This window comes from Tilletiaria anomala (genome assembly GCF_000711695.1).
Source record: "Tilletiaria anomala UBC 951 chromosome Unknown K437scaffold_11, whole genome shotgun sequence".
In the NCBI taxonomy this organism is placed as follows: domain Eukaryota; kingdom Fungi; phylum Basidiomycota; class Exobasidiomycetes; order Georgefischeriales; family Tilletiariaceae; genus Tilletiaria; species Tilletiaria anomala.
In genome coordinates this window covers 84,677-107,433 of record NW_013547011.1, presented here as the reverse complement: position 1 = coordinate 107,433, position 22,757 = coordinate 84,677, and the positions used below count along the sequence as shown (strand labels likewise).

General features: G+C 55.4%; 11 protein-coding genes across 11 annotated transcripts; 7 read left to right on the top strand and 4 right to left on the bottom strand.

Annotated features, from left to right (window-relative positions):
- The first annotated feature begins 186 nt into the window (after window positions 1-186).
- Window positions 187-1,344, top strand: K437DRAFT_254320 (uncharacterized protein). The gene is made up of 2 exons (XM_013389735.1): window positions 187-389; window positions 489-1,344. The coding sequence occupies exons 1-2, from the start codon at window positions 312-314 to the stop codon at window positions 987-989; spliced, it is 579 nt and encodes a 192-aa protein (XP_013245189.1). The 5' UTR covers window positions 187-311; the 3' UTR covers window positions 990-1,344.
- On the bottom strand, window positions 1,155-5,153 carry K437DRAFT_289989 (uncharacterized protein). The gene is made up of 5 exons (XM_013389734.1): window positions 4,726-5,153; window positions 3,691-4,621; window positions 3,209-3,606; window positions 1,421-3,112; window positions 1,155-1,345 (listed from the first exon to the last, which is right to left on the bottom strand). Exons 1-5 carry the CDS (start codon window positions 4,929-4,931, stop codon window positions 1,303-1,305), a joined length of 3,270 nt encoding a protein of 1,089 aa, XP_013245188.1. The 5' UTR covers window positions 4,932-5,153; the 3' UTR covers window positions 1,155-1,302.
- Window positions 5,154-5,710: 557 nt separating this feature from the next.
- On the top strand, window positions 5,711-6,202 carry K437DRAFT_266698 (uncharacterized protein; the record flags this gene model as incomplete). Its single annotated transcript, XM_013389733.1, has 3 exons — window positions 5,711-5,808; window positions 5,885-6,057; window positions 6,132-6,202. 3 exons carry the CDS (start codon window positions 5,711-5,713, stop codon window positions 6,200-6,202), a joined length of 342 nt encoding a protein of 113 aa, XP_013245187.1.
- On the top strand, window positions 6,093-7,111 carry K437DRAFT_16389 (uncharacterized protein). The gene is made up of 2 exons (XM_013389687.1): window positions 6,093-6,855; window positions 6,927-7,111. The coding sequence occupies exons 1-2, from the start codon at window positions 6,244-6,246 to the stop codon at window positions 7,008-7,010; spliced, it is 696 nt and encodes a 231-aa protein (XP_013245141.1). The 5' UTR covers window positions 6,093-6,243; the 3' UTR covers window positions 7,011-7,111.
- Window positions 7,112-10,597: 3,486 nt separating this feature from the next.
- On the top strand, window positions 10,598-11,778 carry K437DRAFT_266696 (uncharacterized protein; the record flags this gene model as incomplete). The annotated part of the gene is made up of 5 exons (XM_013389732.1): window positions 10,598-10,681; window positions 10,749-11,008; window positions 11,108-11,372; window positions 11,441-11,545; window positions 11,617-11,778. 5 exons carry the CDS (start codon window positions 10,598-10,600, stop codon window positions 11,776-11,778), a joined length of 876 nt encoding a protein of 291 aa, XP_013245186.1.
- Window positions 11,779-11,962: 184 nt separating this feature from the next.
- K437DRAFT_254314 (uncharacterized protein) lies at window positions 11,963-12,898 on the bottom strand. Its single transcript, XM_013389731.1, has 2 exons — window positions 12,434-12,898; window positions 11,963-12,339 (listed from the first exon to the last, which is right to left on the bottom strand). The coding sequence occupies exons 1-2, from the start codon at window positions 12,717-12,719 to the stop codon at window positions 12,257-12,259; spliced, it is 369 nt and encodes a 122-aa protein (XP_013245185.1). The 5' UTR covers window positions 12,720-12,898; the 3' UTR covers window positions 11,963-12,256.
- An 840-nt stretch (window positions 12,899-13,738) lies between these two features.
- Window positions 13,739-15,199, top strand: K437DRAFT_243795 (uncharacterized protein). Its single transcript, XM_013389730.1, has 2 exons — window positions 13,739-14,441; window positions 14,516-15,199. The coding sequence occupies exons 1-2, from the start codon at window positions 14,146-14,148 to the stop codon at window positions 14,847-14,849; spliced, it is 630 nt and encodes a 209-aa protein (XP_013245184.1). The 5' UTR covers window positions 13,739-14,145; the 3' UTR covers window positions 14,850-15,199.
- A 19-nt stretch (window positions 15,200-15,218) lies between these two features.
- On the bottom strand, window positions 15,219-16,867 carry K437DRAFT_243794 (uncharacterized protein; the record flags this gene model as incomplete). The annotated part of the gene is made up of 7 exons (XM_013389729.1): window positions 15,219-15,313; window positions 15,404-15,646; window positions 15,705-16,289; window positions 16,350-16,441; window positions 16,517-16,651; window positions 16,726-16,746; window positions 16,823-16,867. The coding sequence occupies 7 exons, from the start codon at window positions 16,865-16,867 to the stop codon at window positions 15,232-15,234; spliced, it is 1,203 nt and encodes a 400-aa protein (XP_013245183.1). The 3' UTR covers window positions 15,219-15,231.
- Window positions 16,868-17,171: 304 nt separating this feature from the next.
- Window positions 17,172-18,528, top strand: K437DRAFT_254312 (Mg-dependent DNase). Its single transcript, XM_013389728.1, has 3 exons — window positions 17,172-17,364; window positions 17,446-17,625; window positions 17,697-18,528. Exons 1-3 carry the CDS (start codon window positions 17,334-17,336, stop codon window positions 18,488-18,490), a joined length of 1,005 nt encoding a protein of 334 aa, XP_013245182.1. The 5' UTR covers window positions 17,172-17,333; the 3' UTR covers window positions 18,491-18,528.
- A 22-nt stretch (window positions 18,529-18,550) lies between these two features.
- Window positions 18,551-19,110, bottom strand: K437DRAFT_16133 (uncharacterized protein). Its single transcript, XM_013389686.1, has one exon. It carries the CDS (start codon window positions 19,071-19,073, stop codon window positions 18,612-18,614), a length of 462 nt encoding a protein of 153 aa, XP_013245140.1. The 5' UTR covers window positions 19,074-19,110; the 3' UTR covers window positions 18,551-18,611.
- A 993-nt stretch (window positions 19,111-20,103) lies between these two features.
- On the top strand, window positions 20,104-22,646 carry K437DRAFT_16096 (uncharacterized protein). The gene is made up of 3 exons (XM_013389685.1): window positions 20,104-20,556; window positions 20,625-20,774; window positions 20,850-22,646. Exons 1-3 carry the CDS (start codon window positions 20,331-20,333, stop codon window positions 22,421-22,423), a joined length of 1,950 nt encoding a protein of 649 aa, XP_013245139.1. The 5' UTR covers window positions 20,104-20,330; the 3' UTR covers window positions 22,424-22,646.
- The last annotated feature ends 111 nt before the right edge of the window (window positions 22,647-22,757 follow it).

Below are 22,757 nucleotides of genomic sequence, written 5' to 3'. Positions count from 1 at the left end.
CCTGGCGTTGAGTGGCACCGCGCCGCGCTCACCTTTCAACGGCTTCCGCCCGACCTCCCTTTAGCCTAGTTCAACGAGTTAGTTCTGGTGCATCTCAAACCTTTGGGCGGTTGTCAGTATCTCATCATCGCGTTTTTGCAGAGGACGCACTTTCGTCAAAGCTGGAACAGTTCCTTGATTGTAGGCATCGATTCGTGGAGTGAGCCTTGTGTGGTAACCATTCTTCAAGCTTTGCCTATATCTAGACAAGTGTAAACGAATGCATACTGGCTCGTCGAACCCAGCCAGCATCCACGCAGTTTCAATTGAAAATGAGTAGCCCGGCAGCCCCCTCACGGGCGCAAGTCCTCAAGCTCTACCGGCAGTATTTGAGCACCGCGCAGTCATTCGTGAGTTGGTCACAAGCCCAAAGGCATCGACTCCTCACCCCCCAAGGAATGAACACTGACGCAAAGGTGACCGCTCCGATTGTATTGTTATCCTTGCAGTCCTCCTACAACTTCCGAACATACTTTCTGCGGCGGTCGCGGGATCTTTTCCGGTCCAATCTGCTTCCTCCTTCACAAGCTGCATCCTCGTCCCCCCACTCCAAGGCGGGCGACACGACAACGCCTGCATCACCCGCGGCACTTACCAGTGCGCCACCATCTATCCTCACGTCAAATACAGCGTCATCATCATCTTCGCCAGGGTCATCATCATCTTCCGCAGCAGCAGCATCGCGCGAAGCAACAGGCGCCCACCAGCCGCAGCCATCCGCGGCGCACAGCGATGTGGAGCGCGTGACAGCGTTCTACCACACAGCGCTGAAGGACCTGCAGGTGCTGCGACGCAGCGCGCTCATCAACCGTATGTACGAAGGCGAGCGGCTCGTAGTCGAGCGGCCACGCTTGATCGTCGGCGGTGGTAGAGCAGGCGTGGAGGCCTCCGTCGGTGGTGGGGGCCAGCCTGTGGCTGGCGGGCCCAACTCTCCGCCTAAGAGCGATTAACTGACGAGATGGAGCGTATGGGCCTGGAAACCGAGAGAACGTCTCATCCACTTGCAGCATGTGTCAGCGGTTGTACAATATCATGCTCGCACCCCTCGCTGGCCATGTGCGAACTTATGTTGTCTGGGAGATGACAGCGCGGACAAAGCTGCATGCTCTAGTCGGCTTCGGCCGAGCTTGAATTTACCGCTTGCCCGCGATAACGCTTAGATGATATGGTACAATGTTTGACCTTAACAATGGGCTCGCTCGGACTCGATATGTGGTATGCATGGATATCGTACATGTGGCTACGGAGCTGCTGCTGCGTAAATCAGTGAGCTTGGGCCTGTACTTCCTCCAAGAACTTGAGATAGCTGTTATGTAGCGGAAACATGCGTTGTCAGTGGCCATCTAGATCTCCAACTGCCAGACGCTCACAGAGCACGTACCGCTTCTTGAAAATGACACCCTTGTAGCTGCCCTGGTCATCATTGACAACGAGGTACCTGACGCCGAGTTTGGTAAAGTACTGATGCACTAATTCGAGCGGCGAATGTGTCTGCACCGATATCGGCGCCTTGTCAACGAACCTGCTCAAGTCGTTCGGATCCTGAACAAAGGTCGGAGAGAACACCATCGAATCACGCATACGTCCCACTTCGCCATCAGCATCAGCGCCCTCGCCGCCAGGCGAAACCGCATCAGACTGCCGCACGTTAAGGTAGGCCAGATTGTTAAACGTGCACTCGACCGTTTCGGCGTCGAGACCCGCGGCCTCCTGGTGCAACTTTTGCAACGCGTGCTCCAGCTCCGGCGCGGCGATGTAGCCGACCATCTTGAGCTTGCCACCCGCCTTGGGGATGACGATGGGAAAGCCTCCGTCGGTGTAGCCTAGACCGAGTGCAAGACGGGCGAGCTTGCGCTCGAGCGTGCTGACGGTGTTGTCCTGATCGAGGCGGATCACCTCCACGTTGGTGTCCATCGCGTCGGAGACGGAAACGTTTGACCAGATGTACTCCGCCTTTGCATCAAGGTACGGGAGGCCACTAAAGTCGATAACGAGGTCGTAGATGCCCTTGTGCTCCAGTGCGTCGGCAATTGTGCGAGCAATCAGAATGCTGAGCATGACGGGGATGCTGTACGTCAGCGTGCCGGTCAGCTCGAACATGATGACGACGAGCGAGACGGTGGTGCGTGTGACGCCGGAGAGGGCAGCCGCTGCGCCGATCATGGCATACACGCCGGGTACGATGCACGCGCTGTCGGTTGAAGAGCAAAAGTCAAAGAAGGGCAGATCGGGCTGCGTCCACTGGGTGTACTGCAGGAGCAGGCCGACGATGCGCCCGAAGGCAGCCCCGACTGCCAGGGTGGGGATGAAGATGCCAGCCGGGAGTTTGATGCCGAAGGTAATGACAGTCAGCAAGCCTTTGGCAACCATGGCATATGCGAGAGAACCGATTAATGGCCTGATCTGGGACGGCGTCGCGACGCAGAGACCATCGAGCGACTCGTGTTCATGGCATTCGCTGAACAGGTCCGCGATCAGCTCTGCGCCTCCCATCTTCATGTACCCGTTGAAAAACGAGGCAATCAGCGTGATGATTGTGATCAAGACGATCTCGAGCACAGGCCTGCGTGCCATCCACGACTTGGCACGGACATTCTTGGTCCACATCATGTTGAGCTTCGTGAAGACTGCGCCGTAAAGACCGCCAAAGATGCCAATGAGGACAAAGAAGACGAGCTCGTGCGAGTGCCAGTCCTTGTCGTATGTCACCTGGAACAGGACGATCTTGCCCGTGCCGAACGGGTCGATGGCCCTTAGCGTCGCTGCGGCGACCATGGCGCAGAAGAAGGAGCGAAACATGACCTTGGCGGGGAAGTACGACGACACTTCTTCGAGCGAGAATAGGACACCACCGACGGGCGCGCCGAATGCGACGGCGACACCAGCGGCACAGGCGCACGAAAGCATCTCGCGACGTTTGCCCTCGTTCTTGTGGAACTTGTCAAACATGCGGCAGACGATGTTCCCTACGCAAGAGGCCATGTGCACGAACGGACCCTCCTTACCCAGACTCAGACCAGAGGCGACCGAGAGCGTGAGGCCGACCGCTTTGGTGAACAGAGTCCAAAACCCACTGTGAATGGATGCCCGAGAATCACAGTGGTGATTGAAATCAGCAGGATCCCGTGGGACAGATTGGGAGGGTGTGTGCACGTGGTGCGACACTCACAGATAGCCATGAATAACAAAGCCGCTGAGGATGACCTTGATTTCGCTGATCCCGCTGCCGCTGCCGAAGTACAGCACCTTTCTAGGCGGCAACGCACCCGCGGCGCGTTGTTCCTGTGCGATTTGCGACAGCAGTTTTGGCGGGAGTGCAGTGGTGTTTCCGACATCTGCCAAGTCGCGAGCAGGAGCGTCATCGATGGCTCCGTACCCGTTGATGCTGTAGGCGGCTGCAGAATGTCCGTTTCCCGTGTCGTCTCGCGCGTGGTCTCCTTGCGCGCCATGCGTGCCGGACCGGGTCGAGGGTTTCGACGCGTCGACGGCAGGGGACTTGGGTGCAAGGTACAACTCAGAAGACGTCAAATAGATAGTGAGGAGAGAGGCGATGGTGGCCCATAAAATCTAGGTGACCGGTGCAAGGATTGGATAGGGGAAGTCAGCATCAAACCCGGGGACGGATGCTTCGTGTGTAGCTGCAGAGCTTACGGCGATGACGAGGTATATTCCGTGCTCGAAGATCCAACCCTCCTTTCCGTCTATTTTGAAGGCGTGAGACCAGGTGACCCATCCCGGGCAGGATTCATTCTCGCTGCTCGGGTCTATCCTGAGCGCGCCAAGCATGGTGGTAGCAGCTGAGCGAGAGGCATTGACGGCACCCGCGCCGGCGCCAACAGCGACTTTCTTCCACGCCGGACTTCCCGCGACTGGACCAGCCCAACCAGCCAACATGCTTCCTCCAAAGCCGGTGCCGATGCCGTTCGACATCAAGCTCGCCATACCGCTGCCGGAAGGATTGATGCGCGTTCCGGCGAATGCGCTCTTGTAACTCCAACGAGGCGTCTGCAGGCCTGGTGCGCCTGCCGCAGCCAATGCCACGCTTCCCTTGTCGTAGTCGGGATGGTTGGCGTACGGGCAGCAGAAGCGCTTTGCGAGGCGCCAATCTCGCTCGCAGTAGCCCTCCTTGAAGTCGAAGAGGACCGCTTCGGACTGCACGACGCCGCCTGCGATGAAGGCGGTGAGGACGCCAATGATGGAGACGACGAGCCAGCCCTGGAAGCGGTCCCACGCGTTGCGCGCGGCGCCACGGATGCCCTTGAATTCGCGCAGCCTGCGCAGGCGGGAAGACTCCTTGATGGCGTCGTGGATCCAGTCGATGGTGGTGTACGACTCGTACCAGACGCGCACACCGTTGCCAATATCGCGTGCGACGAGGTCGTCCTGGAACGTCTGCTCGTCGTATGCGGAAGCACTGCGGTGACTGCGCTGTCGCGGCTGCGGCCAGGCGCTGATGCTGGACGGGAAGCTGGGTCGGGCGGGTGACAGCTGCTGACTGATACGCTCGCCCAGGAAGCTCAAGGGGCGACCGCTGCTTCGCAGGAGGCTCCGCCCGATTGATTCGGTCTGCTCCATATACGATCTGTGTTCGCAAGAGGGGAGTCCATTCGACAGGTGACACTGGCGTCAGCTAACTCCAAGTCAAGAAAGGAAGAGGAGAGCACGTGTGCGAACAAGGCCACTTACCTGCTTCTGTTCAGACGATGCCGACTCGCGCTCTCCACGTGATTCGATCCAAGCAACGCAGATGTCTCGGTCACCTCTTGCTCGGCGTGATCTCCATGCGTGCCGTTCTCCTCGTTACGGCTGACGCTGCGGCCGCGCGTCTCTTCGGCGTTGACATTGACTTGGACAGAGGCATCAGTCTCGACGTTCCAGGCGTGCTCAGTCATAGTGAACGACGGATGGACTTGCAGGTGCAGAGGTTTGCGACGTAGCCGAGGCCAAGGTGCAAGATAGAGGGGGGAGAGATGGAAAGTGCTGTTCCCTGCTGCCTGCGTCTCTCATAAATATTAGCCCTTGCCTTCCCCGCGGTCGAATGCAAGTGAAGGGGTTATGTCTTGGTTGATGATGATGAGGGTCACTCTTGTTGGGGTTGCTAGCTACTGTGTGTAATTGCATAGGGGACTTTTGCATGATGGATATACTTCTTACCACACACACGCACCAGAGCCTCTGAAGTTGTGGGTGGGTGGGTGGCACCGGAAGTGCCTGTATGGACACATACACACACCCCATGCCTGCCACCAGTCAAGTGATACGCCAGGCACGACTCAACTCCCTGATCAGGAACGCGACGTCTCTGGTTCATAATAGTTGCGACCTTTCTGTTGATCACAAGTTAGGGTTAAGTGACATTCGTTCCGCCAACCTCCCTTCACAAACACCAAACTCCCAAGGTGTTGGTTTGGCACTATCTCTTCATGATGCCGTGGTCAATCCCACTCATCCATCATTGTCGGTCTTGTGGCTGGGAAACAGCACAGTGTCCGACGGCATCGACGCAACTGCTACATCCGGAGCTGACTTCTTACAAAAACGTGTCTTCCAAGTCCGTTTAGCGCGGTCCAGCGGTCGACAGCTCTCGGAGTGAGCGTAACGAAGGGAGCCTGGGGGAACAGCATCGCGGCCGCTGTTCTAACTCATTCATAAACGCTCCGAAACCCCCGGCATGCGTGGTAGCGTAGCATTCAGCACATCCAGGACCGCCGCCAGTCGGCCCCCTGCTCTACGCTCGTTCTACAATACGCCCCGTTTCATATTCCTCTCGTCAGTCTCCCTCTTTTGGGCTCACCTGCGTCTAGACACTGATACTACGATACATGCTTGCGCCTCTGCCCTGCAGTTGGACCGCCCTGGTCTTCAGCGCCGGATTCGGATACTACATTGCCAAGGCGCGTAACACGGCCAAAGCGCACGACTTCCTACGCAAGGCCCGCATTGAGCAGGCCCAACAGTCGGGGACAGTATCAGATGCCGAGCTACAGCAGATCGCGCAGCAGCAGTCCCAGAGGAAAGGTTGGTATGCCGTCAAAGGACTTCCCTCTTGTGGTTGGAAAACATTCGCACTGATACATCCCGTGTTTTAAAAGTATCCTCGAACGAGAAGTCTCCCGCTCAATCACTCGCTGCAGCATTCGCAAGGCAGAAAGAACGTGTATGACCTTTTACAGCGTGTAGCCTGCAGCCAGCACAATCAGCAACATGCACTTTGCAGGGCCGCCTCCGCACGACCTAGAAACTAGCACGCTCCGCTTCAGCCATTTGAATCCACCTGACGCGTTCGACCCGGACTCGTTCTCCATCACGCACCCGTATGTGTCGCTATCCTCCACTTCCAGAGCCCCAGCGAAGTCCGCGTCGTCTGCGCTCCCGCTCTCGCTCTCACTAGCCAGCTCGCGCGCACTGCGACCGAGCGGGAGCATCGTACCACCGCGCAGCGCGCTCGCACGGCCGATCGTCACTGCTCGACGCCTGGACGGCCTGCCGCGCAACTCGCCGACGCGCGAAGCGCAGATGCGCAGACTGTACGACCTCTTCCGCCTCTGCACGCTCCGGCGCGACCATGAGCGTGCGACGCGCGCCCTGCGCGTGTTCATGCGCTCGCACGAGTTCCCACCGAATTTTTGGTTCGCAGACGCACTAAAGCTATGCTCTCACATCGCCGCGGAGACGGAGCGGCAGCGGCTGGAGGAAGAGCAAGTGAATGGTGTCGAGCAGATGCCTTCAGAGGCAGTCGAAGAGGCGTCGAATCAAGCTGCAGCGGAAGCGAGAGTAAGGTATATGAAGGTCATATGGCTACGCGTTCTTTCCTTCGTGAGTGCCCTTTCGGCGGGAAATGTGCAATTTTAAAAGGGAAGGTGCTGAATCGCTTCTCGCTTTTCAAGCGCCCTCTCATCTTGCCTCGCTTAGTCCCGGACCTCTGCAAACTGGGCAGATACTCTGAAGCGCAAGAAGAACTGGACGCGTAAGTGCTCTGCTTTGCTAGCTGCCGCGTGATGCTCTTGCCATCTGTCGGCACCCAACGCACAATACTGAGGGCTATCCGCACCTTTCACATGCAGAGCCCTGCACAAGTTCCCGTACAATGCCAACCCAGAGCTGCACCATTATGCGGGCCTCTTGACGCTCATCTCTGCACATGCGTCAGACGAGCGCGCCGAGCTATGGGCCATGGGCACTCTTACGTCCATACTCGACAAAGAATTGGATGACGATGATGACGACGACGACGAAGGTGAATGTGAGGCCGGTGATACCCCTGCCCGGCCCGTTGGCCGCCACAGTCGCAATGACGAACGCGATCAAGACCAAGGCGAACACCGCGGGCAACGGCGCGTTCCATCAGCGCACGGCATTACGCTCAGCCCGTCCCTCGCTTCATTGCTCCTCGTCCCGACGCGCACGCTCTCCGCGGCAAAAGCGCATTTTGAGACGGCTGTCGCGCGCGCGTTCAGCGGCTACAATGGCTGGAACACCGATCAGCGCATCGACGATCGCGCGCAGATGCACGAGGTGCGCATGCGGAAGCGCCAACGCACGCTGGCGATGCGGCAGACGGAAAGGCTTCACTTTCAGCTTGACGTTGCTGAGGTTGATGCGCTGCTTGGAACAGCGTCTAAGACGTCCACGCTGGACGGCGACGGTGACGATGATGATCAAAGGGATGAGCGTCTTAGCGCGGCCTCCGAGGACGAGGAAGACGAAGATAGCTCTGAGGATGAAGACGAAGAGATGCACCTTTATCGAGAGCAACAGCAATTACTCGGGCAAGAATATCCTCCACGCGTAAGCAAACGCCGCAGGTCGTACTCGCAACCCGATTTCTCGGATGAAGACGAGAAAGAAGCTGCTGGAAACCAAGATATAAATGAGGAGCAACACGCTAGTGACGGTGCGCAGATGTACTTTGCAGCACAGCGTGCCTGGGCTGTCGAGCTGGCGCGTGTATATGTGGACCTGGTGAGCTGCCCATTGTTCTCGCGGGTGTTGCTGACTGGACGAGCAATGTTGACACTGAGGTCTCCTCCCTTGTCCTGTCGTTTCAGATCAAAGAAGAGGAAACTGCCCGCTTGGGGACGCGCGCTAGCAGCGCCGCCTCTGCCGTCGGGCATAGCTCGTCACAGAGTGCGCTGTACATTCAGTCCCGACGACGGCGTCAGCCGGGCTAGAATGTGCGATAGATGAGCAACTGAGGACTGTCGTACCGACGTCCGAACATGCACTCGTAATCAACGTATGTAAACGTACTAAATAAGTAATACACATATTCTTCGATCGTCGCGATCAAGTGATGTGTGCGTCGAGGTTGGAATTAGAAAGCTGTCATAGCGCACCAGATTGGCTCGATGCGGCCAAACATGCCTGGTTTGGGCAGACTATCGAAGGCGTGCAGCCAGCGCGATATGCATTGAGAAGAGCTCAGCCTTTGCGCTTAGTGTCACGAACAACCAGGTGAACTCAGATATGTCGGACCCTCCCCGTACAACGACAAAGCTCGGGCCTCGTACAACATATGACCTGTTGAAGTGTGTAGGCTCTTTATACTATCCGCCTGATGAAATCTCCATCCCCCACCGTCAAAGAAGATCAGTATGTTCCACTGCTATATTGCAAAGTAGACCATGTTCGTCCGGGCATGAAAGTGCAGCGAGATCGCCAGTTTTGTGGTACTTTCTCTTTGTGGCCTAGCTTTCTTGGTCGGACCTCCTTGATCTAGGGTCTGAAGAGGCGACATAGCGTAGGAATTAAAATGAGGCGAGATTATCATGGAGCGTCGTCAGCCATTTCAGGCTATTTCGAGTTGGTCTCAGCTCAGTTCTCGGTATGTATGTATTATATATACCCGGGATGTGGTTGGTTGGCTCATCAGATCGGCTCGGGGCCAGCAGGGTCCGCTGAGGCTTTTCTGTTGAAAACGGCTGTGTAATCTTGCTTGGTCTTCCGCTCACTGCTCGGCGTTAGGCCCTGCTGATCGGTCGACGATGCGTTCACCTGCAAGAGTGCATACCATCTCCCGCGCCGCGATAGCCGCCGAATTGAGGCTTTCATCGGGCCTTGAGCAGCAGCGGATTGCGGAGAGCTTACCGTTGTCTTGTTGTCTTTACTACATGCACACTGATGAAAGTATCGGCCGATGGCGGCTTGTCATGGTCCAAAACAAAACAGAATCTCTCTCAGTCGGTGAGGATCCTGGATAATGAACCATGATGAAAGAAGAACTTATGGACCGTCAAAAAGTCCCCCAGACGAATCGTCACCAAACGATGACCAACAAATGACTCGGCTCGTCAGACATTCGACTTTCGCGTAATGAAGCTTCTCGTGCCTCCCGAATCTCGTCGAGAAATCCCACCTGCCTCGGCTTCGCCAACTGTCTGTGGCCAGTCACCCTACATACCCTGTCCGGGCTGTCACCAAGTACCGGGGCTCTGACATAAGAGATGCGAACGAGTCCCTTCGCTCGAGAAGGAACCTTCATTCTCTTTCTCGCTTTTTGTCTTGTTGGCTTCTTACCCTTTTTATCGGCATCCCAGCTGGTCGTATGAGTTCGTTTTCCTGGACTGACCGCATTTCAAGGATCGAGAATGTTCGCATAGAAGTACTAGGCCCGCTTCATCCGGTCGGAACGCTCTCAGGTCGGGGTTTTGTTGATCAAAGCGAGCAAGCTAACAAACATGGTTCAAAGGAAGCAACCCAATATTCGTGCCGACTTCTTCCTCAACGGCAAGCAATACGCAACCGCTGACGTCGACGATGACAATGTCAAGTCACAGAATGCCTCTACAAATGCCTTCACAGGTGCGACGACTGGCGCTTGCGCTTCGCGCCCTTCTACAAGTGTAGCATTCGCCGCCAGCTAAGCAACCTGCTTGGCGCTATTCGTATATCTATCCATGCGCTGACCGGAATACCGCTGCTCCCTAAAGCGGCTCGACCCGCCGTAATAGTGGTGCTGCTGGTCCTTTGTCGCAGGCGTACGACCAGAGCGAAGGAGGGAAGGTAATTCTCGTCGATTTGTATGGCGTGAGTCTGCTTGGGTGACCTTTCCTTTGCTTGTATAACACGAGCAACGAGTCCTGGTTCAGACTGCGGTGGCACTTCGGAGGCCGATGATCCCGAGATTACGATTGATTGGTCTGACTGGAGAAATGGGCCAATACGGGGCTTATCTGCCTCACGTGCCTCTGTCTGATTGGCGATTGTTGTTTCGGGTCGGATGTTGCGCAGAATTGTCAAGAGCTCAGTGCCGTGCAGGAGCTCGGTCAGCTGGGTCTCTCGCTGTTCAATGTTGCCTTTGCTTTCGCGCCGGTGGTTATGGGCCGTTGAGCGAGGTGAGCCGCGTGTTCGGTGCTGGAGAGCTATTCACAGAGCCACTGAACGTTTTCACCGTGCGTGGAATTCAGTTCATCGGCGCGCAACCCGTTTACCTCGTTTGCTACGGCCTGTTCGTCGTGTTCTTCGTTCCTGTTGCCTTTGCACGGAACAATAGCACTGCCTTCACTGGCAAAGTGCTATCCGGGATCACTGGTGCGGCAGCGTCACCATCGCCCCAGGCATGCTCGCATCCATCTGGAGTTCCAAGGAGCTGGGCCTCCCAGCTGCAACCTTCACGCTTGTTGCTGTCGTTGGTACTGTTGCTGTGAGTGTTCTGCGAGTATCGAGCCTGCCACAACGACGAGCACAAGATACTGAAGAACTGCCTATAGTCACCTCTGTATGCAGGCTACATTGTCCAGTCGAGAGGCTGGTATGGGATCGAGTACACCCAGCTTATAATCAACGGCGATATCTTTATTCTGGATCTCATCTTTCTGTGCGAGACGCGCAGCTCGGTGCTGCTTACTCGCAAAGCCAAGAAGCTTCGCAAGGAGATGGGATCCAACAGATACCGCTCACCGGCGGAGCTGGAAACGTCTAGCGCAAATAGTATGCTGCACGCCAGCACGGTCAGGGCTGCAATGCTGTCGTCAGCAAGCCCACAGTCCTGGTATTCAGTCTTTAGTGAGAGGTCGCCAAGATTGTAGACCTGTACTGGCACTGACGCTGAACTTCACCATTTTCACAGACTCGCCTACGTGTGGTCTCTGATCTTCCCCTTTTCCGCACCAATCCGATTGCCTTGGAAAAGATCGGTGGCTGGAGCGTCAGTAATGGCGGCGTGGCGCACATCGGACCCATCATCGGCTCCTTCATCGCGTTTGGCTTTCCTCTTCCACGATGCCCATCTTTATGCGGAGACACAGAGGAAGAACAATGGCGTTGCTGAGCCGAAAGCCAGGCTCTTCTATGGCGTTGCAGACGGCGTCATCTGCACAGTTGGAATGCTCGTTGTGAGCACACTAAGTATGTGAGCAGACCTTCCACGTACAAAATTCACATTCAATTTGCCCTTCCTCAGTTCACATTCACGGAAGGGTACGCTTGGGTTCATTGGATCGCGCCGGTAATCGGCCTCTCCCTCGACTTAATCGGCGTCAGCTTCATCTTCAACTCGGTGCAGGACGTAAGTGACGGATTTACGGCCAAAATCTGCATGCTTCTTACACCCTCCTGACTTGTACCTGCTCCCAACAGTACTTGTTGGAAGGTGACGGGGAATACGCATCATCTGCTACTTCGGCCGAAGGCTTTGTCCGTAATGAAATGGCTACATCGTTCCCGCTGTACACGACGCAGATGTTCGACAAATCGGGCCTCCAATACGGCGGCCTCCTCCTCTCCCTCCTACTCGTTTGAAAAAGTACCACCAATGCTCTCTCTTGCATTTGGTTCGTTCATACCATGTGCAACAATTGCTGAATAGACCATAGTCGCAGACGTATATAGTAATGCTTGATATTAACTTCAGCATTTTGGATCGCATGCTGCAAGCTTCCAAGTACAGTATCAACACAATCGCCATTCGCATTTCACACCATTGGTCAACATGAGATTCATTGTGATCAATGCCACAAGCCTCTAGCCCCAAGAGTTAAGATTGCATTGAACAGCTTTCGATGGTTCATCGCCGCCGTCGCGACCCATATGATCCCATCTTACTGCAGCGTCTTCTATAGAACGATGAATCAATCAATGATGGACGATGCAGGATAACTCGACGAAACCCTTACAACCGTGACGCATGATGGGTGAACGGTGAACGATTATCGATGAATGTATGATTCATGGGTGTAAGAATGATGCATACATGCTATATGACTGCTTCACGTTATAGCTAGAAGCTCACGCGCTCACGCTTCATTGGGCGCCGAGCGGGGAGAGGTGAGCAATGCTTGTTGAAGCAACTATCGTGTTTAGCTGATTGCATATGTTATGTACGTAGTAAGTGTCAGACAGCGAAGTATCGCCAAGCGCGTGGCGCATTCCATCTCCCTATTCCGGAAATGCTTACCAATGTACACAACAGGTGCAACGTGCGAGTATACAGCAATTTGTGCACCTAGCAGCAAGTCCAGCGATCTGCGATGGGGTTGGAGCTGACTGGATAGGACCTGATGCCCTGATGGGCTCAACGTTGAAGTCCATGTACCTGCTTGTTCCCACTTTGCGAACGAACACAATGACCGAATCCTTTTATTCCGAGGCCTTCGAATTTGAGCACCCAGGTCAATCCGGTCTGGGCGAGGATATAGCCTGACATACATAGCACGCAGCACGCCCCTGCACGCACCCTCCATACCAACGCATCAGCTTATATTGATGACGCTGCCAGCTGCAGGGGCCTTCGACGTGCTCAGTAAATGCTCTAGTTCGAGGATATTTGTGGCGATGATGCGGACGAGAAGCATGCGTCTTTGAGCAATGTCCAAGCACCAGCGCCCTGATGGGTGGTGCTGTTCGACTTGTACTCATCGGAGCGCGTTAGCCTGCGTCAAACCGCGTCACATGCAGACCCATGTATCACTGTAAAGTACCCACTATGCACGCGGCCCGACACAGTCATACATAGTCAAGTTGCATTGGTACATGCACGCACACATTCCGCTGCAAATCAGCGATTCAGTGCACATGCTGGCTGGAGATGGCTGCGTGCTGTCCGCGGCATGCCTGTGGGGCCTGAGGACTTGGAGCCTCGGCAGCGGGCAAATGTCGAAGACAATTGACTGCTTTGGTACCATCGCGCCAACTGTGGCGCGGTAGAGCGTACGAACGCGACCGGAGCAACCTGGCCTGCAACAGCGGAACCCCGCATGCCTAATATGGGAATGTGTGGATCTCCAAGACCGCGCTAAAATGTGGGCGAAGGCTGGCCAAAACATCACAACCACACCTTTTTTGGCTTTCGCTTGCTCTGACAGAGGGAGTTCTTGGAGCCTGTGATACATTTGGAAGAGAGGGGGGCAACCAGAAACGAGCATGGGCCGCACGAATGCAAGACGCTGGATTGAGGGGTTGGCTCTCAGGTTCTCCGCGGATGCTGCTTCTGACAAGTCATTCTCAAGGCAGTCAAGCGCCTGGAGCCCCTAGCGTCCATGTGCAGAGTTGCAGAATTCAGCCGACTAAAAAGCGAATACCCCTTGCCACTACGCAGCCAGACGAGTGGAATAGCAATACACCATGTTGACTAAGGAATCAAGGACTGGCGCAGGCTGGCCCACGCGGATGGGGATGGGATATGGACGATGCGATAGTGGGATAGTGCAATGATGGACCTTTCGGCTTATTACTGTGCTGTGCGCGTCCCATTCTTATATGAGCCTCGAACCGCATTTCCCATTCATGTCTCGCCTGTTCAGCTTCTTTCTGGATGTTCGCTGCCGTGTCTGTGTTCTTCATTTATCGAAGAAAGAGCAGTCTTCTGCAGCCGTTATATCTATTCTGGGCGCGATTCCCTAGCTCGTCCAGGGCCCGTCCTCACAGTAGCGCCCACAAGGCACAGCACGAGGGTTTGGCACCACATCGGGCACCCCGCCCCACCTCCGGCACCCCGCGTCTCGTCTCCGCTCCCGCTTGATCGTCTCTTCCCCAATATAAAGCCAAGACATCCTCTTATGTCACATCCATTCATGGCTCTCTACCAATCCATTGAGAATCGACAGGGCACCACTTTTGCCATTGGCACCACGTTTCCAAATTCCAGAGAAGCAGTACACACAAATTATCATGCAGCTCGCCACGCTTCTCGCGTTCACAAGCTTTGCAGCCACAGCTGTCACCGCCAGCCCGCTGCCTGATCGCATCAGCACCGCTGGCATCGATGGTTTTGTAGCTCGCGGACTGAGCGCACAGCACGCTGGCGCTTGGGACAGCATTCAGCTGCAGCGCAGCCCGGCGGATCCTGAGAACGCCAAACGCGACGAAAAGCAGACGCTCGCAGAGCGTATTGTCTACAACCCGCACATCACCTCGCCCGCTGGAGGGGAGGTCTGGACCGCTGGCTCACAGCAAACAGTCACATGGTAAGTCAGACTAGTCCCATTGTCATGCCCTGTGAAGGTGGTGGCTGAGCTGTGCTTCTGGTGCATGCTTCTAGGGACACGAGCGACCTCCCTGCGGAGCTCGAACATGCAACTTCGATGCTCAAGCTTGGCTTCGAACCTGCGGACGGCAGTGGCGGCCTCAACGAGAAATGGACACTGGCAGACGATTTCCCAACGCGGGCCGGCACCGTCAGCTTCACCCTGCCAACTGACCTCGAGACACGAAACGACTACATTGTCGTGCTCTTCGGCGACTCTGGCAACGCAAGCCCACATTTCACCATCAACGCGACTCCGGCAGCAATGCCAAGGATCGCGAAGGCAAGCGACGACGGCGTGCCAGCTGACGCAGAGGGGCTGCTCAGCAAGAACGTCTCCATTTACTAGGCGTGGCCCCTTGCAACACAGACGCTCAACTTGAACAATCGCTATGCTTTCCTCAAAAAGCACCGTTAGCGTCGACTTGATGATCAACGATGGACCTTCACTCAGCTACAGCCTCCCCTTTCGTTTGACTCCATTTGTATCACCACCAACCCCATAAATCTCACACGCGAACGGCCAACGAGGCCAAAACAACTCACAATCAAGACGCACATCCCCTGTCTGCAGCATTGCAAGCGCCGCGCTTAGGCAGCGTTCACGGCCGCAGCTGCTCTCGCCTCGATGCAGTCAGTTCACGCTTCATAGTCATAGCCCACTGTCACATGAAAGCAATGAATGCAGACTGCCATGAGAATATGAGATCTTGGTACTGTTCTGGTGCCTCTCATGGCTTCCGTCTCTCACGGTACAGGGCCAAGAATGATTCTTTGTCCTCCCAGCCTAAGCCTGTTCTCTTGAGTCGCGATCTGCAAAGGTGAGGGACGCAGGTGTTAGGGATCCATCGTAGGGTGTCCACATAGTCTGCGAAGAAAGGCAGCGCGAGGAGACGAGCTTACAATTGCGATATAAGGTTTCCACAGAGCTCGCTGATCGGATCTGCAGCACTGGTTGTCGCCACGAGAGCGTCTGCGACGAAAGCCTCAGAGGAGGGTGACTCCTCAGGGTTGAGCACCCGCACCTGGAGCGACCTCGAAAAGTTGAGAGAAGCACAGAGCGACCAGACGTGAGTGAGTGGATTGAAGCGCTGTCCAGGGACGCTGAGCACCGAAGAAGGTGATTGCGTGCTCGGTGGGGTGTGTCTGGGAATACCATCGTGTCAGAATGATGGAATCAACGACTCGCAGGTAGATTACTCACTTGATGGAGATGATGTAAATGTCCGGTTGGCCGGCTCCGAGGCGCAGAGCGCCAGTCGCTCGGAACATGGCACGCCATGATGCAGGAAAAATCGGATTCATTCGGAGCAGCCCTCGATTGTTTGATGTGACAAGTTCGGGGAAAATGCACACAGGTCTGTCTGCTTTCCTTGCGAGCGTCTCGATATCCTTGAAATCTTGCTTACCGTTCTTGTCCCCGCGAATCATCGGCGTCTCACCAGACGCAGTGATCATATCCCACATGGACACTTTGCGGAAGCCCAGCAGTCGCGAAGATGGACCTAAGCTGGCGGGAGCGTTGTTCGCCTCGGTGACGACCTCGGCACCTGCATTTCTTCGACGAGCGGTCGTGGGCGAGTTGGACGCTGACCTGCTGTTTTCGCGGCTGCGGGCAGGCGAACTCTGCGCCGATGTGGGAGATGGAGCCACGACAGGGGCTAGAAAAAGTGGATTGAACAGGATGGAAATGTAGAGCACATCGACCCAACTGGACCAGTTCGACACGATGATGGAGCCCTTTGTGGGCTTGATACTCGAAAGTGGTCGTACAGATGAGGCAGCACGCCTGCGCGACGATTATGGTCAGTTCCTGCCCGGACGAACGCTGCCAGGTGAGCATCCTTACCCTCGCTTCTGAAGTGATATAACTTCAGCATTTAACCAGGCGAATCCGAGCCAGAATAATGTCGCTCGTCCGAATACAGATATCAGGAAAGCCTTGACACCTCTCTGCACAAAGCGTCCGAGTCAGATGATGCTCCAGGAATGAGGGGCGAAAGAGATTTTCCTCACATTGATCGACCCTAGAAGTGTATTGAGGACTATCCATATTACGAAAGTAACCAGGACGAGGGCCGCCCGGATGACGCCGACAATGAGGGCTACCGGTGTGAGGATCTGCGCAAAGACCTTGCCTGCGCCAACTGGCTAAGAAAGACGAACAGATTGTGTGCGTCAATTTCGGTCCTTCCGACCGTATATGATTCGCTCCTACAACGTACTGGTACCGGAGTCAGGAAGACCTGCAGTGAAACGATGAAAGTGTAAGAAGTTGCACACCCGAAGCCAATGTCGACGGTGTGCCGTTGCTTGACGAACCTGGATGCCTGTCCCTGGATCCCTGAACCTCGAAAACTTTTCCATGCCTGCTTTTTCTACTCTCCTGCCTTCTTGTCGCGCGGATGGCTGACAGTGACGCCGCGACCAGCATCGACGTGTAAGGTGTTCCTTGCCTGACAGAAGATGATGTGACGACATATTGAAGCGGTCCAGCTCTAAACCCACTGCAGGCTGTGAGCACGAGAGGTTGTGTTCCGCAAAACCGCCGCAGAGGCCACACCCTCCACCACCACTGGACCACAGTCATCGGCCAAAAATTTGGTCGTGGCCTCGAGATGAGTGGCCAGAGTCAAGTCAAGTGGGAAGCTCATCTTTTTCTCAGGTTGTTCGCTCGCCAAGGGACTGGGCATTGCAATTGAAGGATACAAATTTTTCGGCTAGGATCAGCGTGCCGGTGGGCTTTGTAGTAACGCTTTCCATCGGCGCACAGCTCCGCCTCTTGCCGCAACTTGGGTGTCATGTCGCTCGCGCCGTCCGGGCTTCGCCTACCATGACCCCGCCAAGCGCACCTCGATTTGTTGGTGCGTGCAAGCTGGGATGTTTCATGCGATGAGGAAGATCTATAGTCTAATCGACCGTCCGCTGTGATGGTATTGTACCAGATATTGGGAGCAATCTGCTCGATGGCATGTTCTCGGGCCACTACAATGGGAAACAAGCCCACGAGGCAGATCTGCGGCACGTCCTCACGAGAGCTCGTGCCGCAGGTGTGGAGGCGCAAATGGTCACCAGCGGGTCTCTGAAAGAATCAAAGGAGGCGATCGCCATGTCAGACTCCGAAGGTACGCCTAAAATCCACAATCAAAGGGCATGCAACGCTACTTGACCCACTCACTGCATCTCTCTCCAACAGAAGATCTGTTCTGCACCGTCGGTTGTCACCCGACTCGGGTGTCTGAGATCGAAGCGTTTACGGAAGGCTCGGAGAAGTACATCCAAGGGTTAAAAGAACTCATCGACCAGCACCGCTATGAACGTTCGGCCGAGTCATCAAAAAGGAAAGGTACCGTAGTTGCCATAGGAGAGTGCGGGCTGGACTACGATCGACTTCACTTTGCTCCGGCAGACCTTCAACGAAAGTACTTTGATCGGCAGCTTAAGCTGGCTGAGGACTGTCGGCTTCCACTCTTTCTACATTCGCGCAACGCCCACGATGATCTCGTGTCCATCCTGCGACCGCGCATGCAAGCGCTAAAGCACGCTATCGGCGGCGGCCGAGTTGGGGTTGTGCATTCTTTCGATGGCAGCCTGAAGGAAATGGAAGAGCTGGTAGAAATGGGTCTATACATAGGACTAAATGGCTGCAGCCTAAAGACGGAAAGTAACCTTGCTGTTGCAGCGCAAGTCCCATTGGAGCGACTGATGCTGGAAACGGATGCACCGTGGTGCGAGCCACGCCCATCTCACGCATCTCAGGTACACCTGGACGCCTTCAAGAAAACTGCGGGTGCAAGAGCAGATGCGTACTTTCCGGCACAGGTCAAGAAGGAACGATGGAGCGCGGAAAGCCCGACGGCAGTTAAAGGGCGAAACGAACCGTGCGCCATCGGCGGTATCGCTGCTGTCGTTGCGGCCGTGCAGGGCAAGTCGTGGGAAGAGGTTGCCCACCATGCCCGCGAAAATACACGCAGAGTCTTCGGAATATAGACTCAGCTTGGCCGTTGCCTGACCCAGCAGGTTGCGCTTCGGTGAGCGCAAAAATGACTGTACTTATATATGGATTCTGATTCTGACACGCCCTGGCCCGTGACGCGCGAAGCTTGAATAGTCAATTGATGAATCCAAGGCACATTAGCAATTCTGCAGTAGGTTGTCCAGGGCCTTCCTGAATCCTGGACTTGCTTGCGCAGTGCAGAAAACCCAATCCAACGGAACAGTTCATCTGGCTCCAGCAGCTACATATGTATGTCCGCCAACCGCCATCAGCGCAAACAGGTGCGGACTCTGGTCCGCTGATCGCTGATGTGCAAATGCCGATGACCTGATGACCGACAAGCACGGAGGAGCTGTGAAGTGTCAAAATCCTCGAGCTTCCAAAAGGCAACAAATCTTCAACGAAGTGTGGACGGTGAATGGTAGCCAGGTGACATCGGATCATTGAAACGGCGAGAAACAAAATCAAGAAATATGAAGCACATGGAACATGAAGCACGACGAGAGCGTGTCTCTGTAGAGTGTCTGACATTGCGTACAGCTCTTGGAGCCTGGAAGCCTTATTGCAAGTTGCCATATTTCACGTAAATCATGTTGAACCGATTCAAGGTGCATTCTTGAGCAAGTGAGGGATATATTTGCGTCTCGCATTAATTGTGTGCACAGCAGCGCACCCGTGCGCATCGCGTCGGTGGGGAAGACGTGGGTGAGTGACGCGTTCCAGCTGCACCTGCTGCATGCTGATCATTTCGGAATTCGGAAGCAGGGTGCTAATGAGACTCCATAATGGGGAGGGGAGGGCGGAACAGCCAAAGTAGGGGCGGAACAGTGATTCATGCAAGGCGCCCCCTTGATGTCTGGCACGCGTTTGCAACAGGACGGTACCTACATCTTTCCTCGCGGCCACTTCACCCGCCTCCTTGTTTGCAGACTCCTTGCCTCTACCATCCTATGCGGCAGGAGGCATCGGTGAGCCATGCATTCCTTCCCTGCTGCCGAATGCTGTCCACCCCTTCGTGTCTAGTATGCGCATGGAAACAACATTGCTGGCTTCCCTTTGGCCCTTTTGCTGTCTTGGAGATCTGCAGGGCGGATCCGCTGCCGACGCGCTCTAAGCACGGAAGGTACAAGCTTGCCTCCGAGCAGTAAACTCGCAGACGCGTTGCCCAAAGCTGCGGCCTCCATGCTCGAAGACGGGAGAAATCAGGACTGATCAGATGCATCTGTCCGCCGTCTTGGCAATCTCGGTCACTATCTCGTATTGCCTGACCGGTGTACGGTCCTAATCCTAAGGTCTCGAATATCTCAATCCTCATGCAGCCCGCGGCCTCCGCGCCGTCAGCCATGATAGAGTTGAGAGGCTTTGCAGAGCAGGTCATGGACACGGGAGGAGGAAACCTGCCGACGGTCCAAGAGTGTGGATCCTGCTGGTACCTGGAAAACAAGAGACTATGACCGTTCCAGGTAGACTGGTAAACAAGGAATATCGACGGCGATCATCTCTTCATGCTCTGGCATCACGCTTGACTCACAGAAAACACAGCATCCCCAAATACGGCCTATAAAGAGTGACCAGCCTCGATCAGATATTGTCTCCCTTCTTCCTACATCTCTCATTGTCTCTCGTGTGTCCTTCTACCGCCCTGTGTTTGTGGCGCTCCCTCCCCTCTGGACTCGGTCTCCTGTCTTTCGCTCCCGAAAGTACCACATTCTTTTATCACCTTCGCACACTCTCAGCTCTTGCAGCTCTAGGTCTCCTGCCGCTTGCAGGTCCTACCACAACGAAATCGCAAAAGACACTCTTTCACACATTCGCGTAACACCAACAGCCACGATGCCTTCTCTCGGTGTCACCTTCTCGCTCCTCAGCGTAGCCATGCAAATGGCCGCTGCCGCTCCTTGGTCGCAATACAACGAGGGGCACAACACGGTTAACCAGAACACCAACAATCTCGTTGATGCAAGCGGACTGGACGTTGACGTTGACGTGCTCAAGCGCAACCGATGGAACCAGAAGTCCTGCTACCGCTACTTCCACTCGTACAACGGTGGACACAACAGTGAGCTTCTACTGCACCTATGGGTTCATGCAATGTTCAATTTTGGCCTGACCTTTGCTGTTTTGCAGCTGTCAACGAGAACAAGAATAGTCTAGTCGACCTGAGCGGTCTCACCATTGACGCGGACGTTCTAGACCTTGACACCAACAAGTACAGGCGCTACCGCATTCCGCAGGAATGCCACACATATGTGAAATCGTACAACGGTGGCCACAACAGTACGTGTTTCGGAGGATCTTGTCGTGGGTGACCTTGATGCATTCATGCTGACCTTAATCTTTTACGTCTTTTAGCCTTCAACTCCAACGAAAACTCGCTCATCGATGCCAGCGGCTTGAACGTTGGCGTGGATGCTCTGCGTCGCAACGCTCACTCGTACCAGTCTTACAATGGTGGCCACAACACATTCAACGAGAACAAGAACGGCCTCATCGACGCGAGTGGCATCGATGTCGATGTCGACGCCCTCGACGGTGACATTGTCCGTCGTAATGCTCGTTCGTACAAGTCCTACAACGGTGGCTACAACACGGTCAACGAGAACAAGAACGGCCTCATCGATCTTAGCGACCTGGATGTCTTTGCCGACGTGCTCAAGCGCTCTGTCCACACTTATGACGGTGGCTACGACACCATCAACGAAAACAGCAACAAGGTCGTTGATTTGTCGAATCTCGGTGTCTTTGCCGACATTCTCAAGCGTTCAGTCCGCGAGTGGAACGGTGGTCACAACACATTCAAATCTAACGAGAACTCTCTGATCGACCTTAAGAACCTCGACGTGTTTGCTGACGTCCTCAAGCGCAGCTACAACGACCAGGACTGCATTTGCCGCCCTAAGCCCAAGGCCTCCAGTTGTGGATCCAACGGCTACACGCCTCCTCGCCTCCAGTTTCCCAGCCCTTCCCGCCACGTCCCGACCCACACGCCGTCCCCGACTTCATCTCATCACCACCGTCCCAGCGCGAGACCCGGCCGTGGTCAATGCAGATCTGGTTACACGTACATCAACAAGGGTCACAACGTCATCAACTCGAACAAGAACTCGCTCATCGACCTCTCGAGCCTGACGATCGACATCGACATCCTCGGCGTCGACGGTGGCAAGCAGAGGAAGTCCGTCAATGGTAACTACAAGTGCGACTCCGAGTACGGCTGCTGCGGATACCAGGCTCCTTCATGTGGCTCGGGCTACACCTACGTCAACGAAGGCCACAACGTCTACAACTCGAACAAGAACACCGGCGTTGACCTTTCCAACCTCTCGCTCAATATCGACATCCTCGGACTCGGCTCAGACCGCCAGAGCCGCAAAGAGTCCAACCCCAACTACAAGTGCCAGAGCAAATGGGGATGCTGTGTCGCGCCCACCAGGGGTCACGGCTCGTGCTCATCGGGCTACACATACATCAACAAGGGGCACAACGTCATCAACTCGAACAAGAACTCGCTCATCGACCTCTCGAACCTGACGGTCGACATCGACATCCTCGGCGTTGACGGTGGCAAGCAGAGGAAGTCCGTCAATGGTAACTACAAGTGCAACTCCGAGTACGGCTGCTGCGGACACCAGGCTCCTTCATGTGGCTCGGGCTACACCTACGTTAACAAGGGCCACAACGTTGTCAACTCGAACAAGAACAGCCTCCTTGACCTCAGCAACATCACCGTCGACCTCGACGTCCTCAACCTCGGCGGCGACCGGGATAGCAAGAAGGTGAAGGGCTCCTCCACCTGCTCCTCCCAGTGGGGCTGCTGCGTTAGCACCAAGACCTACAACGGTGGGCACAACACTGTGAACAAGAACGAAAACTCACTCGTCAATGCTTCGGGCCTCAACCTCGGCGTCGGGCTGCTCAACCTCTGAGAAGCCAAAGACTGTATCGCCGCCGCCCAGCTCCCCTCTCCATCGCTCGCAGTGCCACGCGTTTTCGTCGGCGCTTATACCCAGCATTTCCCCCCAACCTAGCCTCGAGGGCGTCAGCAGCGGCAGCGGCATGCATGCATCCTTCCCCCAGCCTTTCATCTTTTCACCCAGTCCGGCTCCCCCCGTTTTAGAGCTATCCCCATTCGCCTCGTCGTATGGTTCTCCACCGCACGGTCTCCCGGTCTCTCAGGTTTTCGCATCCCTCATTGTTGTCGTCTTTCTCATCGGGCACCGGTCTGGCTCAGCCGCCGGGTCTTTGTGCTGTGCCAAGGCG

Excerpts from the sequence above, each read along its gene's own strand:
- K437DRAFT_254320 (XM_013389735.1), top strand. The coding sequence starts at position 312 with ATGAGTAGCCCGGCAGCCCCCTCACGGGCGCAAGTCCTCAAGCTCTAC. Across the intron at positions 390-488 it reads TGAGCACCGCGCAGTCATTC|TCCTCCTACAACTTCCGAAC; the intron begins GTGAGTTGGTCA and ends TTATCCTTGCAG.
- K437DRAFT_289989 (XM_013389734.1), bottom strand. The coding sequence starts at position 4,931 with ATGACTGAGCACGCCTGGAACGTCGAGACTGATGCCTCTGTCCAAGTC. Across the intron at positions 3,607-3,690 it reads GAATATACCTCGTCATCGCC|ATTTTATGGGCCACCATCGC; the intron begins GTAAGCTCTGCA and ends CCGGTCACCTAG. Across the intron at positions 1,346-1,420 it reads GGTGTCATTTTCAAGAAGCG|CTATCTCAAGTTCTTGGAGG; the intron begins GTACGTGCTCTG and ends GCTACATAACAG.
- K437DRAFT_16389 (XM_013389687.1), top strand. The coding sequence starts at position 6,244 with ATGCACTTTGCAGGGCCGCCTCCGCACGACCTAGAAACTAGCACGCTC. Across the intron at positions 6,856-6,926 it reads GGCTACGCGTTCTTTCCTTC|CGCCCTCTCATCTTGCCTCG; the intron begins GTGAGTGCCCTT and ends TCGCTTTTCAAG.
- K437DRAFT_254314 (XM_013389731.1), bottom strand. The coding sequence starts at position 12,719 with ATGGAGGGTGCGTGCAGGGGCGTGCTGCGTGCTATGTATGTCAGGCTA. Across the intron at positions 12,340-12,433 it reads TGCACCTGTTGTGTACATTG|CTAAACACGATAGTTGCTTC; the intron begins GTAAGCATTTCC and ends ATATGCAATCAG.
- K437DRAFT_243795 (XM_013389730.1), top strand. The coding sequence starts at position 14,146 with ATGCAGCTCGCCACGCTTCTCGCGTTCACAAGCTTTGCAGCCACAGCT. Across the intron at positions 14,442-14,515 it reads TCACAGCAAACAGTCACATG|GGACACGAGCGACCTCCCTG; the intron begins GTAAGTCAGACT and ends GCATGCTTCTAG.
- K437DRAFT_254312 (XM_013389728.1), top strand. The coding sequence starts at position 17,334 with ATGACCCCGCCAAGCGCACCTCGATTTGTTG. Across the intron at positions 17,365-17,445 it reads AAGCGCACCTCGATTTGTTG|ATATTGGGAGCAATCTGCTC; the intron begins GTGCGTGCAAGC and ends GTATTGTACCAG. Across the intron at positions 17,626-17,696 it reads CGCCATGTCAGACTCCGAAG|AAGATCTGTTCTGCACCGTC; the intron begins GTACGCCTAAAA and ends TCTCTCCAACAG.
- K437DRAFT_16133 (XM_013389686.1), bottom strand. The coding sequence starts at position 19,073 with ATGGCAACTTGCAATAAGGCTTCCAGGCTCCAAGAGCTGTACGCAATG.
- K437DRAFT_16096 (XM_013389685.1), top strand. The coding sequence starts at position 20,331 with ATGCCTTCTCTCGGTGTCACCTTCTCGCTCCTCAGCGTAGCCATGCAA. Across the intron at positions 20,557-20,624 it reads GTACAACGGTGGACACAACA|CTGTCAACGAGAACAAGAAT; the intron begins GTGAGCTTCTAC and ends GCTGTTTTGCAG. Across the intron at positions 20,775-20,849 it reads GTACAACGGTGGCCACAACA|CCTTCAACTCCAACGAAAAC; the intron begins GTACGTGTTTCG and ends TACGTCTTTTAG.